The sequence below is a fragment of the Artemia sp. Qi Xiang Cuo genome, chromosome 2 (genome assembly GCF_049724085.1).
Source record: "Artemia sp. Qi Xiang Cuo chromosome 2, ASM4972408v1, whole genome shotgun sequence".
Taxonomy (NCBI): Eukaryota; Metazoa; Arthropoda; class Branchiopoda; order Anostraca; family Artemiidae; genus Artemia; species Artemia sp. Qi Xiang Cuo.
Genome location: NC_142795.1, coordinates 60,518,109 through 60,540,495, shown reverse-complemented (window position 1 = coordinate 60,540,495; position 22,387 = coordinate 60,518,109). Strand labels below are relative to the sequence as shown.

The following is a 22,387-nucleotide window of genomic DNA, read 5'->3' as shown; positions in this document are numbered from 1 at the left end:
CTAGGACTATTGAATAACATACGAAAATATAGCAAATTACGGCATAAGCCTTCCTTGTACTATCAGTGACAGATGACTAGCACCGGTAACATTCAAGACTACAGGAAACAAAACTGATTATGCAAAATTTTTTATTAAACAGAAAACATGAAATGACAAAATGGGAACGAAATTTTCAAACAGAATACACGCAGCATGCAACGTACAGTACGGTGTACCACAATCCAGAAAAGTTGCCTTTGAAGTTGAATCACAGCAACTTAAAAAACAAGGTCATCAGGTACAAAAACATAAGTCCACTAGCTGAAACAATGTTTCGATACAGCAAGAAGAAACGACCATCCCAATTAAGAAAAGTATCACAGCAGAGCATCTAGTTAGACTTAAATGCGAGAAAAAAAAAGAACCCAAAAGTAATTTAAGCTAGGGACATGCTGACCTTGTTTTCACCGGAATAAAATAAGCCCAGAACGGTATTCTATGGATTACTTTGACAACATACACTTATCAGTATGTCGCAAAGACCCATATTCGAGTAATATCACGTGGAAAAAAAATCACAGGAATGCTAAAAAATTATTCTAATCAAGCTCATACCAAAATGTTAATGAGTTGATGATATTCAGATATCTGAACAAAGATCGGAAAGGTCAGGTACTGTTGGTTAATTGAAACATCTTTCTCTAGTGTCCGAAATGGAGCTGATGTTATAACAAGTAGCAGAAATGTTGTAAGGCAAAGTCCATGTTCGATATTACAAAGAAAGGATGATATCACATGAATGCTAAAATTACTATTAATATCAAGCTCATTTAGCAGAATGGATGTCACGAGTTGATACTTATTCAGATATCTGAACGACAAAGATAAGGTCAGGTACGGTTCATAGAATGCGATTTCTTATGCTCTTTTCTCGAATAGCTAAATTCTTAATGAGTCATTAAGAAGCAACAACTGGTAATCTACAATTGTTAAAAGGCACAAGAAGGTAAGGTTATACACTTATGTCAAAAATATATGTAGGAATATAACTCCTACACAAGTTTTGACAAGGCACGTAGCGGTGCTAAAGTGTTCATGTGGAATTTATTGAATAAATAACGGAATTTATTGAATAAATAAATTATCTAAACACTTGAGTCAAGGCACGATTGATGGTGCCTAATGAGATCTACGCTAGATTTAGAATCCAAGGCTCTTAAATGCAGTAAGTCTTGTTAATTTTAAGGACCTCCATTACATCCCTTTAAAATGTTTCTGAGACTTCTGACAATGCCAAGGACTGTTAGGCCTACCCCAAGTCCACCACCCTCCTCACAGGTACTAGGAAGAAACTCGTTCTAGGTCCAACTAGACGGGCAACTTCGTCTGGAATTGTGGAATTCGTTTCGTTACGGACATGCAGCGTTCAGTATACAAGACACAGGGATAAAAAGAAAATATCAAACCAAAATAATCATCACAAACACGATCGTTAGAGCTTCTTAATGGCACGCACCATATCGCCTTCGGCGTCAAATAATTCGTTCGGAATATTAGATTCTAGGTTACTTGTTGACAAAGAAGGTATCTTCGGATGTTTGAATTTGCTCATGACAATTCTTGCAAGCCATCTATCGAAAACCCAAGGACCCATTCCTTGTGAACCAATGCAGTGTAGGTTTGACAAGCAGTCTGATAGGAACTTGTTCCAAGCTATCTGAAAGAAAATGAAGGTTAGTTAAAACTAGCTATATTGTAAGTCATGGAGGCGTTACACCAGGTACTATAAAAAAGTTCGTGGTAACAAACTGTAAGTAAGGAACGACCCGGCTCAATGGTAACCGAAACTAAAAAAACCGGAATTTTGATACCAATAGATACATCAAAAGAATCAAATTTTAATTCTGATTTTCAAAAATATAAGTCATCAAGTTTAATCTTACCCATCAAAAATTACGCGCCTGAAAATTTTAGATTTTCGAAAAAAGGGGGACCCCCTAAAAGTTATAGAACCTTAATGAAAATCACACCAACATATTCAGCACATCAGAGAACCCTACTGTAGAGGTTTCAAGCTCCTATACAGAAATGTCGAATTTTCCATTTTTTGCCAGAAGAAAGATCGCGGATGCGTGTTTATTTGTTTGTTTTTTTTCCAGGGGTAATGGTATTGACCCAGTGGTCCTAGAATATCGTAGGAGGGCTCATTGGAACGGAAATTAAGTTCTAGTGCCCTTAAGTGACCAAAAAAACGACGAGGGGAACTAGGCCCCCTCCCACGCTCATTTTTTTCTCAAAGTCACCCAATTAAAATTTTGAGATAGCCATTTTGTTCAGCATAGTCGAAAATCTAATAAATATGTCTTAGGATGACTTAATCTCCCAGTTCCCAGGGGAAGGGCTGCAAGTTATGAACTTCCATTGCTTACATATTGTATTGGTTACTGGGAAGTATAGACATTTTCAGGAACGAGATTTCTTTCTGCTGGGGGGGGGGCTGGAGGAGGGGGTTACTCGAGAGAATCTTTCCATGTAGGATGTTTCTTTGGGGTAAGGGACATTTCTATGAAGGGGGCACCGGATTTCCAAGCATTATTTAAAAAACGATCAGAAAAACTTTCAACGTAAAGAGCGTGGTATTGACTAAGGGGAAAACGCCCTCATATACGTAGTAACATACGTAATAAAGAAAAAACAATAAAAAAACAAGCGATACGGCTCAATAGTAATCGAAACTTTTGAATTTTGATGTCAATAAATGTATCAAAAGGATTCTAAATATATAAATTTGATTAAGTTTAGTATTACTCATCAAAGGCACGATCCTGAGAAAATTTACCTGATTTTTTAAAGAGGGGGGAAACATCCCCTACAAGTGAAAGAATTTTGATGAAAATCACACCGTCTAGATTCAGCGTACCAAAAAACCCTATTACATAGGTTTCAAGCTCATATCTGCAAAAATCTGCAACTTTGTATTTTTTGCCAGAAGAAAAATATACTAATATAGAAGTTCGCTAAGGAGCGACATTCAGAAATTATTCCGTATATGAAAGGGGCTGTCCCCTCCTCAACGCCTCGCTCTTTACGCTAAAGTTTCACTGTCTCACAACTTTATTTTTTAAAACAATAAAAAACTTTAGCGTAAGCTAAAGAGCGATGCGTTGAGGAGGGGACAGCCCCTTTCATATACGGAATAATTTCTGCTCGTTTTTAAGTTTTAATGCCGCTCCTTACTTTCAGTTTAAAAAACTTGATATTTTTATTTAATCATTTACCAGGTACTATCATATAAGATACTATTTACCTGTCTGCATGCAGTTTTACCCGGTAAATGAACACCAGGCCCCAAAAAAGAAAGCAATCACAATATTTTATTTTGTTTTTATTAGTTTCTCAGAAACTACCAAGCCATATTTATAATTCATGGAACCGACAAATTGTAGTCCAGGTCTTGAGGAGGGGAGGGAGGGATGGTTGTGTTTTGCGTGTCTATCTCCAAAAACAGGTTTTGTACAAATTTATAATCTGGTTACAGAAGCAGGAATAAGCGACGATTAAGACGTGAACACCCAAGCTCAATTACTACGGGACTGTAACCTAATTAGACGCAGCTTTTTCATATGTCAGAAATTCTACACGGTATTTCACACGCGTTGGCAACGTTTTAAAGGATGTATGGCACATAAGATCTTACATTGTTGTTTATTCCCACATTTTCCGTAACAATTTAACGTCTGTTAAAATTTTAGTTTTAATGAGTTGTACTTGATGGATACGAAATTGATTTGAATCAGGTTTTACAAGTAGAGAAGCATCTCACCACTTCGTCCATCATATCTGTTTGAATGAAGTTGGAGCAATGTGCGTCTTTACTTTGACAGCACTGGTATATTGATTGCAACGACGTTAATATCCTCTTCTTGTTTGCAACACAATGCTGTAAAAGAAAAGTAAAATATGTACATCCACAAAATTGCTCCTGTTAAATAAAAAGAATTGCATACACTTAAATAAAAATTGCACAAGTTTAAATGAAAATAATTGCATGTTTAAAAATTAGAATTATCCTTTTTGTATAATTTGTCTTATCACGAATTGCTGTTCTAAGTACGTCAAGGAATGTAGATTTTATCATGCTGGGGAACATCAAATTCAGCCCACTTTTGTCATTGTCATTGGCGCGACAGGACCAGTCAGAATTACCTTACCTTACATTTGACAAGAATTTGCATTTTGTAGCTTTGAATCAGTCTAAAATTTGCTTGTAACAAAACTGCTGCCCGTATTCAATAGCCAGGTCTCCGTTTCTACTAAGCATAGAACTACTAAAAACGTATATTCTTTGCTTCATTCTTCAACGATTTTTGAAGCATGGCAACACGTTCTGCTGACTTGCTTTGTAATGCTAAAAACGAAATGCCATCAGGAATCACTACAGCTAGACGGGGCTTGAACCCCTCCCCTCCCCCTCTTACAAAACCCAAAGTTCTTTGAAGGACTTTATACCCAAATTAAGAAGCCATGTTTTATTGTTCGGCCCTTTTAAATAAATGTTAAACTTAGTATAGCATAGTATAGTATAGTATGTTATGGAAAGCGGTTCGCTTTCCATGATTTTGTTGTTGCGGGCCTATATTGACAAAGCACCCCTTTTCCAGTGAAATTCCAGTGAAACGTTAAAAAAAGTGAAACTTTGGGCGTTGAAATGGGCGTTGAAACCAGTGAAACTTTTCCAGTGAAACGTTAGGTATTTAATATAATGCGTTCTGGGCGGTGAACATTGCGGGCCTATATTGACAAAGCACCCCTTTTCCAGTGAAATTCCAGTGAAACGTTAAAAAAAAGTGAAACTTCGGGCGTTGAAACCAGTGAAACTTTTCCAGTGAAACGTTAGGTATTTAATAAAATGCGTTCTGGGCGGTTCGCTTTCCATGATTTTGTTGTATATTTTGTTATCCTAAGAATATTTAGCCATAAAAATTAGGCATCTTTCTTGTTTTGCCACCTGATATAGCTTGTACACATCATTCAGCTACGTAGACCCTGACTGGCATTTTCAAAAGATCACTACAAGTTTCAAAAAATCACTACAAACGAAGTTTAAACAACTTTTCAGCCAAGGCCGTATCCAGGGGGATAGGGGGTTCGAACCCATCCTCCTGTCGTAGAGCGCAACAAAAATGTGTTTAGTGCAAATTTTAATGTGCCTTTTTGTGTAAGCCCCCCCCCCAAAAAAAGTTCTGGATACAGATTTAAGGACCACTACGAGATAAGATAAGGATTACTATCTAGTCATTATAATTTATTTTCTTAGTTTGTGGCCAAACTATTCAGAAATGATTGGGTGCTCTTGCCATAACATAGCTTTTATAAGGAATAAACGACAAAACGAAGTAGACACCTACTTTCCTGGAAAACTTAGAAAAACCAACTCACGGAAAACGCATCTTCAAAATTGTCCCATCCTTGCTTCTTTGGTGCTGGAATTTCTTTATAATCAACATGACCTCCTCTTGTCAATACGTAAGCCGCCATTCGTCTTGCCCTCTGAGCACTCACATGGCTAGCCCATTCGCACAGTCGGGTCATGCCCACGGCAGCCTTGCAGTCTCTGGCATAGAAAGCCCACTATAAAGAAGAGCGTTAGTTGAGTTTAACAAATTGCCAACATTCTAAGATGGCAGTAAGTCAAAATAAGCGTCTGCAACATTTTGTAACATTTACAAATACAAGTGGTCCCTATACTAACCATACTGAAAAAGTCTAGCAAAGTCTAGCAATTACCCACCAACGCTCAAAATGAATGGCAGTTGTTGATACTCCTGCTTGAGTAATAAGAAATTACTAGTTATTTTGAGTGGGAAATTACTGGAGTTTGGAGACCATCCCAACTTAGCTGTTTAATGCTTTCTTTGTTTATATGGCAAGGAATCATATTTTGATTTTTTTAAACTGTTAAAGCAGTCAGAAAGGCTTAATCTAGGCAAGATTTGTAATTTTTGGACATTCATCGTATAGCTTTTATGAATCATTGTTGGAAAAACCGGAAAAAATATTGGGAGGTATGGAGTTGTGGAGTTTTGGTTTAGCTGCTAACAAACATTAAACTTCGCCCATGTCAAGTCTTAGTCCCTCAGTTTTTTTTTAGAATTTTAGAACTTGCAAGTGGCTTACCATTGACCATGCATGATAGGACGATGCCAATTCGAGATGAATATGTTCAACAAACGCCTTTTCACACTCTGGATCGAAATTATGCCTGCTTGGGCAGTCCATTTGAACTTTGCCTTCAGGAGCTGATTGTCCAACATTTCTTGCACCTTCTGTTGCCATCTGGAAAATTAATAAAAATATAAATAAAACAAGCTCGACTTTCCTAAAATGAGCTTTTTTTTCTGAATTTTTTGTAAAAAAAAAATTTTATTAAAGGGGTGACAATGCAAAAATTTTAAAAATATTGTATCTTCATGATCCCAATATTCCTGCTTGAAAACCACAAAGAAAAAGAACAGTGACTGGAACTTTATGAAATTACAGGGAAAATTGAAATCCGAAAATGGAAGAAGTTGAAAACAGAAGGCAGAAAAGGATCTATTTCTTGTTTTTGTCTAATCAAAGGGCATTAAGACCATCCCCAAAAAACTTTCTACTGATTGCTGTTGTTTTCACAAAGTACTGAGTTCTAGGCAATTCCTTCTGTGGCCCTAATGGTAGTCAAGTAGCTAGAACTTGATACCATTTATTACAAAGCATTTAGATATGTAGGTTATGCATGATGACAAGAACTGCCGCTGATCGGCAACACCGTGTAAGGCGTTTGGATAATAAAATCGTTTATCGTTGTTTATTTTTTCAAGCTATTGTAACTGATTCGAAAGTAACTACCAAAGCAGCCAAGTCTTCCTTTTATTTAATTGGACATTTTGATTGCAATACCTTACCCCTGTCCTTCTAATATAAAATAGATAGTCGGAATGATATATCTCTCTGATATCTGAAAAATTCTGAATGATATCTGTCTCTGATTATCGCATTGATTCAATTTGTCGGTACACGGTTTGAAACCAAAGGAGTGACGCCATGGCAAAATCCACGTCAAATATATAATTTGTGCTATATATTTGCACATTGGGGGAGGGTATGAGGTTAGTTAAAGTTTTCTTTTTTTTTCCAGGAGTGACTTCGAACGGAAATTAAGTTCTATTGCCCATTTTAAGTGCCCATTTTAGTGACCAAAAAAATGACCAAAAAAAGTACCCACGCTCATTTTTTCCCCAGTCACCCGATCAAATTTTGAGATCGGCCATTTCGTTCAGTATGGTCGAAAAATACAAAAACTATGTCTTTGAGGATGACTTAATTCCCCACAGTCGCCGGGGGAAGATATGCAAGTTGCCCAAAGGTATGAACTTTGCCCAATGTGTATATATAACATTGGTTATTGGGAAGTATACAGACGTTTTCAGGGGAGAATTTTTCTGGCAGTTAGGGGTTGGGTCGGGGGTTACGTGGGAGGATTTTTCCAAGGAGGAAGTTTTCATGGGGGAAGGGACATTGCTATGAAGAGGGCGCTGGATTTCCTAGCATTATTTAAAAACGGATCAGAAATTAGATAAAAAAAACTATTTTTGGTAAAATTCTACTTTATCTACTTTAAGCTATCTTGGAAAGGGGTTAAATTAGGAAAATAAAACTTTCAGGGATGGGTCTACAGGCTAATGTATGGCCCGGGAAGTTATTTTGAAGTACCTATCTCCACTCCTTCTCCCTCTAGAGGGTTTTGACCTTTGATGACCTTTAAAAATATGTTTTATAAAAGTGAAACCTTGCAAAATAGATCTTCTGCTTAAATGAAGTACAACAAAATTGTTTCCAGCTTCAAAACTTTCCTCAATCCCAATTTATAAAGTTTTAAAGATATACAAATAAATTTCCTGAATTTTGGAAAAAAACATTTGATATGGCTTAAAATTCTACTCAAAATAGCAGTTGCATCTTAGGAACTAAAGCCAGAGAAAAAGAAACTGATAACTGAAAATTAAGGTAAAATGTTAATGTCAAAATTTCAATGTCGTAGGCAAATTTCAGGACCCTCTACAGGGAGAAGGAGCAGAGGTAGGTACTTCAAAATACCTTCCTGGTCCATACTTTAGCCTATAGACCCATCCCTGAAAGTCATTTTCCTAACTTAACCCCTTTCCAAGATAGCCAAAAGGAGCTATAATTTTACCATTTTTTCAACTGAAAGTAAGGAGCAACATCAAATTTTAAAACGAACAGAAATTATTACGCATGATTAGGTTCACCCCCTAGTCATTACCTCGCTCTTTACGCTAATGTTTTTTTTGTACTTTCAGAGCTATTTATTCTAATTAACGGCCTTTGTGATTAAGAGGTCATTCTTAAAAATTGGAACAAGATTTGAACTTTTAGCGTAGAGCAACATATTGACTAGGAGGCGAACCCCCTAATATACGTAACAAAAGTATACGAATATAGAATTTCGTAAATTTCAAGAAAAACGTTTAGCCAAAGAAAAGTAAAATTAATATTCAAATTTCGTTTTAATTATTCATGTACGGTGAGCCAAAATCAAAGCTGCAATAATTAAAAAACGTTCATAAATTAAATAGAAAAAAACTATTTTTTTTAACTGAAAGTATAACTGAAAGTATAAGTTAACTGAAAGTTTTTAACTAAGTTTTTTAACTGAAATGAACATAAATTATTTCATATATGAAAGGGGCTGTCCCCTCTTCAACGCCTCACTCTACGCTCACAACTATCTCACTTTATTTTTTAAAACAATAAAAAACGGCACTGGGGCATTATGCGGGCATCGCTATATACTGTATCAAAGAAATCAGTCACGAAATCCATCAAACTGCTATTTCATTAGCAGACCGGGTGATTTGCTAGCCTAGATAAATTGATGGCAAAGCGTGGTTTCTCAATTATAAACGATTGTTTCTTGGGGTTTAGGAGGGAGAAAGGTACCTGGGTTGGCTTTGGGTAGGTTAGGTTACGTATTTAACATATGCTATGCTTTACCCCCCCCCCGCTCCCCCTAATGGGCAAATATATAGCCCAAATTTGTTTCTAAATTATTATATATTCTTCCTATTTTATTTCATTAGGCTAGCATTAACCAAACTTGACTTCTTTGCGGTGCATAATGCACCAGTACCTAAAAAACTTTAGCGTAAAGAGCGAGGCGTTGAGGAGGGGACAGCCCCTTTCATACACGGAATAGTTTCTATTCGTTTTAATGTCGCTCCTTAATTTCAGTTAATCTTTTGTTTTATTTAATTAGAACAACCATGTAAGAAGCATACACTTTTCCATTAACCAGTTTTAAATTGGTTCTTTCAAGAGTTAGTGAAAATTTAATGATCTGGCTTGATGCTAATTTAGATACATGACTGCCACTTCTATTCCAACACCCAACGTAGACTGTGGATATAGAAAATAAAATTCTCTACCTTTAAGTTGATGTGTTCACTATATGATCACAAGACAAACTGACTTTATTTTTCAAACATTGCGGGCCTATATTGACAAAGCACCCCTTTTCCAGTGAAATTGGATTGTAAACAAGGTCAGCGTAGTGTTTCTTCCATTCTCGAGAAACCTATTTACCCTCAGATTGCTGCAATATCCCATGTGGGAGGTTTCTGGTTATTTGTTTGTCGGAAAAAAGAAAGAATTGCTTATACAAACCCCGAACAAAAACTTATATTAATTAAAATGGTTGAATGTAGGCTACTCATAACAAAACTAATCGATTCGGGCGGGAGTATGGTCGGGTGATTACCGTGGTTATGCTAAGTAATGAGAAAGTATAAAAATGCTGCCATCTTTCAAAGACTCTCATGGAAATAGTTAAAAATAACATGAGGGGTCGGGGATACAAGGATTCTGGTTGTTCCCCATGCATGCAAGGTTCCGATTTAATTATGAACAAAAGTGTGGAAATTCGATTTGTTGTTTTCCCCAGAAGAAAGATCACGGATGCGTGTTAATTTGTTGGGTTTCTTTTACACAGAGTTCGTTGTATCGAACCAGAGACCCTAGAAGATCGGGAGACGGCTTCTTTGAACAGAAATTAAAAGTTCTAGTGCCTTTTTTAAGTGACTAAAAAGATTGTGCCACTGGAAAGTGACGTTTTTTTGTCATGTTGTGGCAGTAAACTACAATTTTGACCCCAAAAGGACCAGGCTGCTATCAATTGAAAATTCTGAGATAACCAATCGATTTAAAAATATCAAAAACTATATATTGAGCTTCCCAGTTGCAGAGAGTAGTAGTGATCTTTCTTCTGGCAAAAAATACAAAATTCCACATTTTTACAGATAGGAACTTGAAACCTTTATAGTAGGGTTCTCTGATACGCTGAATCTGATGGTGCGATTTTTGGGGGTGTTTTCCCCTTTTTTCAAAAATAAGGCAAATTTTCTCAAGCGCGTAAATTTTGATGGGTACGACTAAACTTGATGAAACAAATATATTTGAAGTCAGCATAAAAATCTGATTCTTTTGATTTGTCTATTGGTATCAAAATTCCGTTTCTTAGAGTTTCGATTAGCCTATTATTGAGCCGGGTCACTCCTTACATACAGTTCGTTACCACGAACTGTTTGATGACGGTCACTGCATATGTGACCGAAATATCTGGTATTTATGTGAATTTCTATCACTGTTTGTGAAACACTGTCTATTAAAAGGATTTTATCCCTATTTGAACTTTTTCTTTTTATCACATCGTTCGAAAAATGTTAGGAGCATCTTCAAATAAATCAAGAGGTACTTAGTGCATTCAGTTTTACAACACGACGTATCTGCAATGTGTCGAGAAAAGCTGAGGGTAAAAAGCTGAGGGTATGAAGTTTCAACTTTCTGGGCATGTTTAAGGAATGTTGAAAAAGAGGCTGGAGTGCAACCAGCCCCCTCCCATATCCTTATTAGCTGCAATATCCTCAAAGACATCATGGTTGCAGCGGTAGCTGCAAGCTAGTAAAGAGCGAACCACAACCCATAGTAATCAAAAGTTAAAAAACGCGTTTTGAAAATAAACGGCCTAGTGAAAAAAAATTTGCCATTTGGTGACACTGATTCAGGAATGGTAACTATTATTCTGGTTCGTCTTAAAAGTAAAATTTTATTCCGAAAAAAATTTACGTTGATTTGAGGCCCTAATCCAAAATTTAATGCCCCTAACCCAAAGTCCTCCAATAAAAACTTCGAGACAGCCATTTTTGTTTAAAATAGTTCAAAGGCCAATAAATATGGTTTTGATAATGATATGACCCTCCATAGTCCCTGGGGAACGGCTGTACGTGGTATCGGGCGCATCGGTATCGCACATGTGGCTGACGTTTACCCCCCCCCCCCCCGGCGATTATCCCAGGAAAATGCCCCCCTGGAAAATTCCCCCCGCGGAAAATACTCCCCGGAAAATACCCCCCTGCGGAAAATACCCCCCCCCCCCGGAAAATACCATCAGCCACCCCCCTCCCCGTGGAAAATACCCCCCCCCCGTGGAAAATAAGGCTTTCCAAATTTGAGAATTTTATTTAAGTTTTATTTTTTTAATTTCCGCAGGGGGAAGGGATTTTGGTACTTGTGTATTATGTGCCACTCGTTCAAGTTTACGCTCTGTAAAATTCGAGAACACACCGGTTTTTTCGTTAGTTTCTTCGTTACTTTAGCAAAAAATTTGGGCAATAAATTTGCACATTAGGGGGGCAGGGGTAAAGCATAGCGGGTCTGCATGCAAAATGTGTTTGGTACAATTATTCTGCATATTAGATAGATAGATAGATAAGTGTATTTTAAAGCCAAATATACAGCCATGAGCACAGTAAAATAACATAAATGAAAGGCAAAAATAACATAAAAATTGATCAGCGATCGTCATACAACACTTAAATGAAACACTACATTAACCTAATAATAGTACTAAATGCTTGGAAAAACAGTCACTGAAAAAAAAAACACTTAACACTTGGAAAAACACTTAAATGAAACATTAGATTTAGTTTATACTGGGATTTTTATTTATTTTTTTTTTCAGTTAACAAAATTTTTAGATACCTCGCTACTCTTCCGTAATTTTTTAGTGGCCATATACCTAGATAGAATTGTTTTCTGACTTCAAACTATCCAAGTACTTTACCCCCCCCCCCCGCCCCATAGGATCAAATATATAGCCCAAATTATATATTTCCCATATATTTACACAACGTAAACCTGAGTGAATGGCGCATAATACACAAGTACCAAAATTCCTTCCCACTACGGAAATTAAAAAAATAAAACTCAAATAAAATTCTCAAATTTGGAAAATCTCATTTTCCACGGGGGGGGGTATTTTCCGAAGAGAGGGGTATTTTCCGCGGGGGTATTTTCTGGGGAGGGTATTTTCCGCGGGAGGGGATATTTTCCGGGGGGTATATTCCGCGGGGGGTATTTTTAGGGGGGTATTTTTCGCGGGGGTATTTTTCGGGGGGGGAGGGGGTGGGTAAACGCCTAGAACCATCGCACATATCGTTAGCGAACCACAACCCATAGTAACCAAAAGTTAAAAAATGTATTTTGAAAAAAATGCCTAATTAAAAAAATTGCCATTTAGTCACTGACTCAGGAATGGTAACTATTATTTCGGTTCATCTTAAAAGTGAAAGTTTATTGCGAAAAGAAATTTATGGAGATTTCGAAGAAAGGTCTGAGATCCTTCAAAATGGCGTGAGATTAAAATGAAAAGTGTGCAATTGGAATCAGCATAGTCGAAAACTTTGTACAGGGAAATTAAAGTCCCCCTCCTTGAACAACAAGGAAAATCACTTTTTTTGCATCGGTAGCACTGATCTGTCTCTCGTTTTTTTTTTTTTTTTTTTTTTTTTTTTTTTCAGCAGGCCTAGCAGGCTACCAGAGCATGATAGAGAGATGCTTAATGGCTCATTCAAAAGCTATTTCACGTATCTACGTGCTTTTTTTTTATAAATTACACCATCTTCAAGTTCCATTTGTACTAAAATGACACTTTTTGTGGCATTTATCAAGGGGTGGCACTAGCAGGCTACCAAACCATCGTAGACAGATTTTTTATAGCTCATATAAAATATTTTGCTCTTATCTACGTCCTTCATATAAATTCCACCAGCAGTAAGTTGCAAATGGCACTAAAAACGGTACTTTTGGTGCCATTTCTCAAGTGGAACAGCTGGGGCTAATGGGCTACCAGAACTTTTAAGAGTTATGTTTAATGGCTCATTTGAAAGCTATTGCTCGCATCTACGTGTTGTTTATCAATTCTACCATTCGAAGTTTGATCATGGTTGCAGCGGTAGCTGCAACCTAGTAAAGAGCGAACCACAGCCCATAGTAACCAAAAGTTAAAAAACGAGTTTAGAAAAAAAACTACCTATTGAAAAGAATTGCTTTCTGACACTGATTTGGGAATAGAAACTATTATTTCGGTTCGTCTTAAAAAGTTTATTGCGAAAAAAAAAGTTATGGTGATTTCGAAAAAAGTCTGAAACCCCTCAAAATGGCGTCATATCAAAGGGAAAAGTCTACCATTGGAATCAGCATGGTCGAAAACCTAGTCACGGGGAATTACAACCCCCTCCTTGAACAACAAGGAAAATGACTTTTTTGCATATGTAGCACTGCTCTGTCTTTTTGTTTGTTTTTTTCGTTTTTTTTTTCTAGCAAAGACTAGGTGATGACCAGAACATCATAGAGAGATGCGCAATAGCTCATTCGAACGGAAAATCCAATTTGCTAGTGTCTTTTTGAGTGACCATAAGATTGGAGGGCAACTAGCCCCCCCCCTCTCTATTGGCCCCCTTCCCCCAACGTCATCCAATCACAATTTTAAGATAGCCATTTTGTTCAATATAGTTAAAGGGTCAAACATCTTTTGTTTTGGTGATGATATGACCCTCCTAAGTCCCTGGGGAAAGGGCTACACACTGTATCGGTATCGGACATATTGATATCACGCGTATCGGTATTGGCGTACTGCTTGTTATTAGGCGTATTGGTATCGTAGGTATCTAGACAGATTTTTAATAGCTCATATAAAAGATACTGCTCATATCTACGTCCTTCCTATAAATTCAACCACCAGCAAGTTCCAAATGGCAGTAAAACGGCACTTTTGGTGCCATGTCTCAAGTGGAAAAGCTGGGGCTAGTGGGCTACTAGAACTTTTCAGAGTGACGTTTAATGGCTCATTTGAAAGCTATTGCCTATATCTACGTGGTTTTTCCACTCTAAACTTATTTTCTCCTTCAGATCTTGTCGATTGGAGGTGATTAGAAATTGTATAAAAAATAAGTTTTCAACTGAAACTAAGGATCAAAATTAAAACTTAAAGTGAACAGAAATTATTCTCTATAAATAGACAAGGTCGTAGCACCGTTGTTTCTAAACCAAATTTTTACAAAAGCCAATCATAGATTAATTTAAAAAAATAAAGTTTTTCCGAGAGCAGTAAAGAGCGAATCTGAAACTTAAACGAATAAAAATTGCAGCTTCACAGCCCATCTTAGTATATATCAATTAAACTAATGCAAATAAAACAACTGGTGATATTTCCCTATGTTTGTAGAATTACAGAAAACTAGCGCTTTACTGAAAACACAAAATAATATTGGAGTTTTGGTACGGTAAAAGTAAAACTTTAAGGACAATTTTATCAGCATAAAAGTAAAGCATATTTTGACTGCTGTTTTATTTATATATTTTCGTTTAATTTGGCATCACTTCTGCACAATGAGCTCAGTTCAATGATTGAATGTCGCTTTGGATCTGAAAGAGACATTTCATGATTATTTCGTAGACAAGTTTGAAGTCAAGGAACCTTATTAGTATTAGGACTACAAACTCGCTTTAGAATTAGTATCACAACTTAAAATCCTCCGCTTTATAGAAAAAAATAACTGGATTTCCAGAGTTCATTTTACGGTTGATATGTTCTTCATTTCGAGTAATACTAGGTGAGACCAAGATGTTACCTGATAAATCAATCCATTATTTGATATGCTGTGTAATGACTTTAAACTTATTATTTTTATTCCTAAGTTTTTAAGATAATTTTAATTGTATACTGAAAGTTACTGTAGTCACAGCTCCTGTAAGACTACGAAAAGCGTTATGGATTAGTTGGCTGTTGTGAATCTACGTATTTATTTTTGAATCCTCAATCAATATTCTTGTTTGTTCATATTTGGCTTTTGTATTTTCAGTAAAGCGCTAGTTTTCTATAACCTTGCAAATATAGGGACATATCGCCAGTTGATTAATGTGCATTAGTTTTATTGATATATGTTAGATAGGCTGTGAAGTAATAATTTGTGTTCGTTTTAAGTTTCAACTTTGCTCTTTAGTTACCTCGGAAAAACTTTGTTTTTTTAAATTAAATTGATCAAAATTTGCAAAGATCAAATATTTTAAACACATATGATTGTTACTTAACGTCCAGAAAGGTATTATTCATCTGAAAAAAAAAGACAAATAAATCAGCCTTATTGGTTTCTGACATCGGATCTTGTTGTTTTTTTTGTTTTTTTTTTTGCAAAGATAAAACAGAGTTTTTTTATGAATGATCTTGACAGGCGTTTATATCATGACTTTAAGAAACAAATAATTCCAACAAGGTTAAACATGCAAAAATTCTAACTTGTGTTTTACCCAATGATATTGCCTCATATTTTTAGCATACTGAAAAACTGAGTTCACTGGTTCAGTTGCACGATGGTTCAGTTATACGAGGGTTCAGTTGCACGGTGGTACAGTTGCACGGTGGTACAGTTGCACGGTGGTTCAGTTGCACGGTGGTTCATCTGTACGGTGGTTCAGTTGCAAGGTGGTTCAGTTGCACGGTGGTTCAGTTGCACGGTGGTTCAGTTGCACGGTGGTTCAGTTGTACGGGTGTTCAGTTAAATGGGGTTGAGTTGCCCGGGGGTATAGTTGCACGAGGGTTTAGTTAAATGGGGTTCAGTTGCCTGGTGGTTCAGTTACACGAGGGTTCAGTTGTACAGGGGTTCGGTTATACAGAAGTTCAGTTGCACGGTGGTTCAGTTACACGGTGGTTTAGTTACACGGTGGTTCCGTTACAGGGGCTCAGTTGCTTTTGGTTCAGTTTCACGATGGTTCAGTTACACGCATACCATATACAGTCAACCAGGAAAAAACCAGGAGTTTTTGGGGCTGGTACCCCGAATTAAGATCTTGGTTAGACTTTGGGCATGATTTCATGTCAGAAATTAAATAAGAAAACAAGTTTTTTCAACTGACGTTAAGGAGCAATATTAAAACTTCAAACAAACAGAAATTATTCCATATATGAGGCTGCCTCCTCGCTCTTTATACTTAAGTTTGACTTTTTGTTCCAATTTTTTAACAAAGACTGTTGAAGCACAAGGGCCGTGAAATTAGAGTAAGAAGCTTTTTTTAAGGACTAAGGAACTTTAGAATAAAGAGCGAGGGATTGAGAAGGGAGCAGCCACTCTCATATACGATATAATTTTTGTTCGTTTGAAGTCTGGATATAGCTTCTTACTTACAGTTGATAATTTTTTTTTATATAATCATTGTTGGAGCAGTACAACCTAGTAAAGAGCGAACCACGGCCCATAGTAACCAAAAGTTGATAAACGCGTTTGAAAATTGCCTGATGATAAAAATCGCCATCTGACACTGAATCAGGAATGGTAACTATTGTTTCAGTTAATCTTAAAAGTAAAAGTTTATTGCGAAAACAAATATATGGTGATTTCAACAAAAGAACCTGAAACCCCTCGAAAATGAAGTAGGATCAAAACAAAAAAAATGCACCATTGAAATCAGCATGGTTGAAAACCTTGTATAGGATAATTACAGTGCCCCATCTTAAACAACAAGGAAAATCATTTTTTTGCATGGGCAGCACTGATGTCTCCTTTTTCTTTTTTTCTACCAGGGCTTTCCTTCGGAAGGAAATTAAGTTTGATAGTGCCCTTTTTAAGTAAACAAAAAGAAAAGAGGGCAGCTAGCCCCCTCCTAAAAATCCCTCCCCCCCCCCCAAAACGTCCGATCAAAGTTCCAAAAATGACCATTTGGTTCAACATAGTTCAAAGGTCCAATAACTGTGGTTTTGGTGATGATATAACCCTCCATAGTCCCTGGGGAAAGGGCTGTACGTGGTATCAGACCTATAGGTATCGCGCGTACCGATATCGGAAACATGGGTATCGGGTTTTATTTAGTCATGGTTTTGTGTCTTCTATAGCTGCAAAATAGTAAAGAGCAAACCACAGCCCATAGTAATCAGAAGTTGAAAAATAAGTTTTGAAAAAAATACCTTATGAGATAAAGTTGCCATCTGACAATGATTCAGGAATAGTAACTATTATTTCGGGCTATTCTTAAAAGTAAATGTTTATTGCGAAAACAAATTTATGGTGATTTTGAAAAAGAGCCTGAAACCCCTTGAAAATGGCGTCAGATCAAAATAAAAAATGCACCATTGGAATCAGTATGGTCAAAAACCTTGTATAGGGTAATTAGGTCCCTTGTATAGGTCTTTGTATAGGTCCCCCCACCTTGAACAAGAAGGAAAATCACTTTTTTTGCGTGGGTAGCACTGATGTGTCTCCCCTTTCTTTCTTTTTCTTCAACCAGGGTTAGCCGGTTGCCAGAACATCATAGAGAGATGTGCAATTACTCATTCGAACGGAAATTAAAATTGCCACTGCCCTTTCTAATTTACCTAAAATATTTTAGGGGAGCTAGCCCCCTTACCTAAAGTCGTCCGATGAAAATTTTGAGATAGCTGTTTTATTTAAAGTATAGTTTAAAGATCCAATAACTATGCTTTTGATGATGACACGACCCTCCACAGTCTCTGGGAAAAGGGTTGTAAATATCACAATTGTGATCCTATAAAACCCAATAGATAAAATTAGATTATTAGAGTTCGTTGTTCAGTCTGTAGAGCGTCGGACTTAGAATTAGGACGTCAAATGTTCGTGAAATTATCGAGCATTTATTTTCAATCTTAGTTTTTGGCCTCTATATGATTATTAATTAAAAAAAAAAACAAGGTTTTTCTGAGGGAAGTAAACAGCGAAGTTGAAACTTAGAGCGAACAAAAATCATGGTTGCAGCGGTAGCTGCAGCCATGATTTTTGTAAAGAGCGAACAACAGCCCATAGTAACCAAAAGTTAAAAAAGGTAGCTGCAACCACGATTTTTGTAACGAGCGAACAACAGCCAATAGTAGCCAAAATTTAAAAACGTGTTTTGAAAAAAACTTCCTAGAGAAAAAAAAATGCTATCTGACACTGACTCAGGAATGGTAACTATTATTTCGGTTTGTCTTAAAAGTAAAAGTTTATTGCGAAAAGAAATTCAAAAATGAAATTCCCCTCAAAAATGACATCATATCAAAATGAAAAATGTACCATTGCAATAAGCATGGTCGAAAACCTTGTTCGGGGAAATTACAGTCCCCCTCCTTGAACAACAAGGAAAATCTTTTTTTGCATCGGTAGCACTGATCTGTCTCCCATTTTTTTCAGTAGGCCTAGCGGGCTACCATAACATTATAGAGAGAGGCTTAATGGCTCATTCAAAAGCTATTTCTGATATCTAGATGCTGTTTAATAATTCTGCCATCTGAAAATGCCGAATGACACTGGAATGTTACTTTTTGTGCCATTTCTCTAGGGGTGACGCTAGCAGGCTATCAGAATATCGTAGACAGATTTTTTATATCTCATATAAAAGCTACTGCTCATATCTAAGTTCTTCGTCCAAATTCCACCATCTGCAAGTTCTAAATGGCACTAAAAACGATACTTTTGGTGCCATGTCTTAAGTGGAAAAGCTGGGGCTATTGGGATAGCAAAACTTTTAAGAGTTATGTTTAATGACTCATTTGAAAGCTATTGCTCATATCTACGTGCTTTAATTGATTCTAAGTGCGATATAGTACTGAAAACAGCACTTTTGGTGCCACTTCTTAAGTAGAAAGTCTCTGAAGTACAAAAGTAACAGTACTGTTGTAACAGTTTTGTTCCAGAGCCCTTAGCTGGAGGTTTACAAGAGCCCCTCCCGTAAACTCCCCCTTCATCCCCCTTAGTAAGTTTCATAAATCGTCTGCTCACCAGTAAGCTACTGCAACGTTAGCAGGCTACCATAATACATACATGTTTAATTGCTCAATTAAAAGATATTCCTTATATTTACTTGGTTTTTACAAATTCTACCATCTATTAGATTTCACGGTTCTAGGCGTTTACCACCTCCCCCAGATAATACCCCCCCATCCAGAAAATACTCCCCCCCCCGCAAAAAACATGAAAATGCCCCGCGGAAAATCCCCCCGCAGCAAATACCCCCAGAAAATACCCCCACCACCGCGGAAAATACCCCCCCCGTGGAAAATACACCCGGTACCCCCCCCCCCCCCCAAGGAAAATACCCCCCCCCCCCCCCCCGTGGAAAATAAGGCTTTCCAAATTTGAGAATTTTTTTTTTTTTTTTTTTTTTTTTTTTTAGGAGGGAAGAAATTTTGGTACTTGTGTATTATGCGCCACTCACTCAAGTTTACGCTGTGTAAAATTCGAGAACACACCATTTTTTTTCATTAGTTTCTTCGTTACTTTAGAAATAAACTTGGGCTATAGATTTGGATATTAGGGGAGGGGGTAAAGGTGCCACTTCTTACGTGGAAAATCTTGGAAGTATAAAACAGTGTCATTGTAATAATTATGGTCCAAAACCCTTAATTGGACGTTCGAAGAACGCCTCCCGCATGTTCCTCCTCCCGGCCCCCTTAATAAGCTACGCAATTAAAGTCCTACAAACACCAATATATTAAATTCGATTATTAGAGGCGTGTTTCTGTTAGTACAGCGCTGGACTTCAAATTAGATCATCATGCGTTCGATTTGCTGCTTGGATTTTTTGTTTAATCATGGTTAATCCCTTCTTATGATTACTTTTCAGATAATTCACTATTTTTGCAAATGTGATGCACTCATTTTTTAAAGCATATCCCGGGAAGGCTCATTTTAAAGCTATTACTCATATCTACGTGCTTTTCTTCAACTTTACTATCCATAAGTGCCACATAGCACTAAAAACAGCACTTTTGGTGCCACTTCTTAAGTGGAAGAGTTTGGAAGCATAAAACGGTACCATTGCAATAGTTATGGTCCAAAACGCTTAACTGGAGGTTTAGAAGAACCCCTAACGTATACTCCCCCTCCAAGCCCCCTTAGTAAGTTTCAAAAATCATATACTAATCTTAAAAGTAAAATGTTATTGCGAAAACAAATTAACTACAACTAAAAACTTTTCAACTAAAAATCCACCAAAAATTAAGCTTGAATGATCAACAGTTGTGAATTGGACCTTCAAACTTCACTCTGCGATGAATTCTGTGTGCTAGTTCTAACGGCGGTAATTGAAGGGAGGAACGTCCTTTCTAGAGTCCTTTTTGCAGTAATTTCTAGAGGTATCATATCTCCCCTAGATCGGTGAGTAGAGTGCTAAGTACTATTTTGCTGGGACGTATAGGAATTACCATGCTATTTGCTGGGACGTATAGGAAAAACATTTCCAGAGCATGCACTTCTGGATTTGCTTGCCTTATGTTCCTAGGCGTCTTTCCATAGCATGTACTTATGGATTTGCTTGCCTTATATTCCTTGGCGTCTTTCCAGAGCATGTACTTATGGATTTGGGTGGATTATGTTCTTTCCTATGCTATTCTAAGGGTTTATGTTCCCTCCCATCCTATTCTAAGGGTTTATGTTCCCTCCCATGCTATTATAAGGGCTTATGTTCCCTCCCATGCTATTATAAGGGCTTATGTTCCTTCCTATGCTATTCTAAGGGTTTATGTTCCTTCCTATGCTATTCTAGGAGTTTATGTTCCCTCCCATGCTATTCAATAGCACTATGTTCCTTCCATTGTTATTCTATGGGACCTCTACGCGTGATTAAACACGTTTTGCTTGCTTTTCATTGGTACCTTTCCAAACGAGCCAATGAATTGTATTTTCCATAATTTTCTTACAAAAAAACTAGAGTTTACGGTCAAAAACCCTTTTTAGCTCAGATTTTACGGAAACAGTTTTATTTTTCAATCCAAAAATAGACTTAAGTTTCAGATTTGAACCATAGAATTGTATTTTCCATAACTTGCTTACAAAAAACTAGAGTTTACGGCCAAAAACCCTTATTAGCTCAGATTTTACAGAAATAGTTTATTATACAGTACACATCGAAGAAGTAAAGCTATCCGTTATTAAAATTCTTTTCTTGCCATCTACATCTCTCTTACTATCAACTTTTTAGTATACTAACGTTAGACTCTATTTTAAACTGACAACACTGTTCAAACACCACTTGTTTATTATACAGAACACATCGGAGAGGTAGAGCTAGGTCAACTCACAATGTCATTCTATCATCATTAACCATTTTCATAGATTTATGTTGTCCCAAATTTATACCAAATTGCCTGAGTTAACAAGCCCTCGTTAGACTCTATTTTAAACTGACAACAGTGTTCAAACACCACTTGTGCATTATACAGAAAACAGCGAAGTATTCGCAAATGCTAAACCCTTTTTTTCCACCTTAATAGGATCAAATTCGCAAATGCTAAACCCTTTTTTTTAGAGCAATGATCGAAATTAATGGTGCTTTTTAACACAAAAAAATGCTAATTGCCAAAAAAAAAAAAAAAAACAAGCCATGCTGAATGTGCTTTAAAAACTCTTCTGGTTGAAAACATGTTTGTTATCGTTAACCATTTCAATAGATTGATATTGTTCCAAATTTATAATAAATATCTTGCTTTTTGCAATGTGTAGGAACTAGTGGGGAATCCCCGCTCGTTTGGAAAGGTACCAATGAAAAGCAAGCAAAACGTGTTTAATCACGTGTAGAGGTCCCATCAAATAACAATGGAAGGAACATAGCGCTATAGAATGGCATGGGAGGGAACATAGACCCTTAGAATAGCATGGGATTGAACATAAACCCTTATAATAGCATAGGAAGGAACATAAACCCTTAGAATAGCATGGGAAGGAACATAAGCCCTTATAATAGCGTGGGAGGGAACATAAACCCTTAGAATAGCATGGGAGGGAACATAAACCCTTAGAATAGCATAGGAAGGAACATAATCCACCCAAATCCATAGGTACATGCTCTGGAAAGACGCCAAGGAACATAAGGCAAGCAAATCCATAAGTTCATGCTCTGGAAAGACACAAAGGAACATAAGGCAAGCAAATCCATAAGTACATGCTCTGGAAATGTTTTTCCTATACGTCCCAGCAAAAAGCATGGTAATTCCTATACGTCCCAGCAAAATAGTACTTAGCACTCT

General features: G+C 36.9%; 1 protein-coding gene across 1 annotated transcript; it reads right to left on the bottom strand.

The window, feature by feature from the left end:
• Positions 1 to 117: 117 nt before the first annotated feature.
• On the bottom strand, positions 118 to 9,567 carry LOC148955459 (artemin). Its single transcript, XM_089102360.1, has 5 exons — positions 9,468 to 9,567; positions 6,160 to 6,318; positions 5,422 to 5,613; positions 3,806 to 3,922; positions 118 to 1,699 (listed from the first exon to the last, which is right to left on the bottom strand). Exons 2-5 carry the CDS (start codon positions 6,316 to 6,318, stop codon positions 1,475 to 1,477), a joined length of 693 nt encoding a protein of 230 aa, XP_088958486.1. The 5' UTR covers positions 9,468 to 9,567; the 3' UTR covers positions 118 to 1,474.
• Between the last annotated feature and the right edge of the window lie 12,820 nt (positions 9,568 to 22,387).

What these genes read in the sequence shown, in the direction of transcription:
- LOC148955459 (XM_089102360.1), bottom strand. Translation starts at nt 6,318, where the DNA reads ATGGCAACAGAAGGTGCAAGAAATGTTGGACAATCAGCTCCTGAAGGC. An exon ending in CCTATCATGCATGGTCAATG is followed by an intron (nt 5,614 to 6,159) that starts GTAAGCCACTTG and finishes TCTTCTTTATAG; the next exon opens with TGGGCTTTCTATGCCAGAGA. An exon ending in CAGATATGATGGACGAAGTG is followed by an intron (nt 1,700 to 3,805) that starts GTGAGATGCTTC and finishes ATTTTCTTTCAG; the next exon opens with ATAGCTTGGAACAAGTTCCT.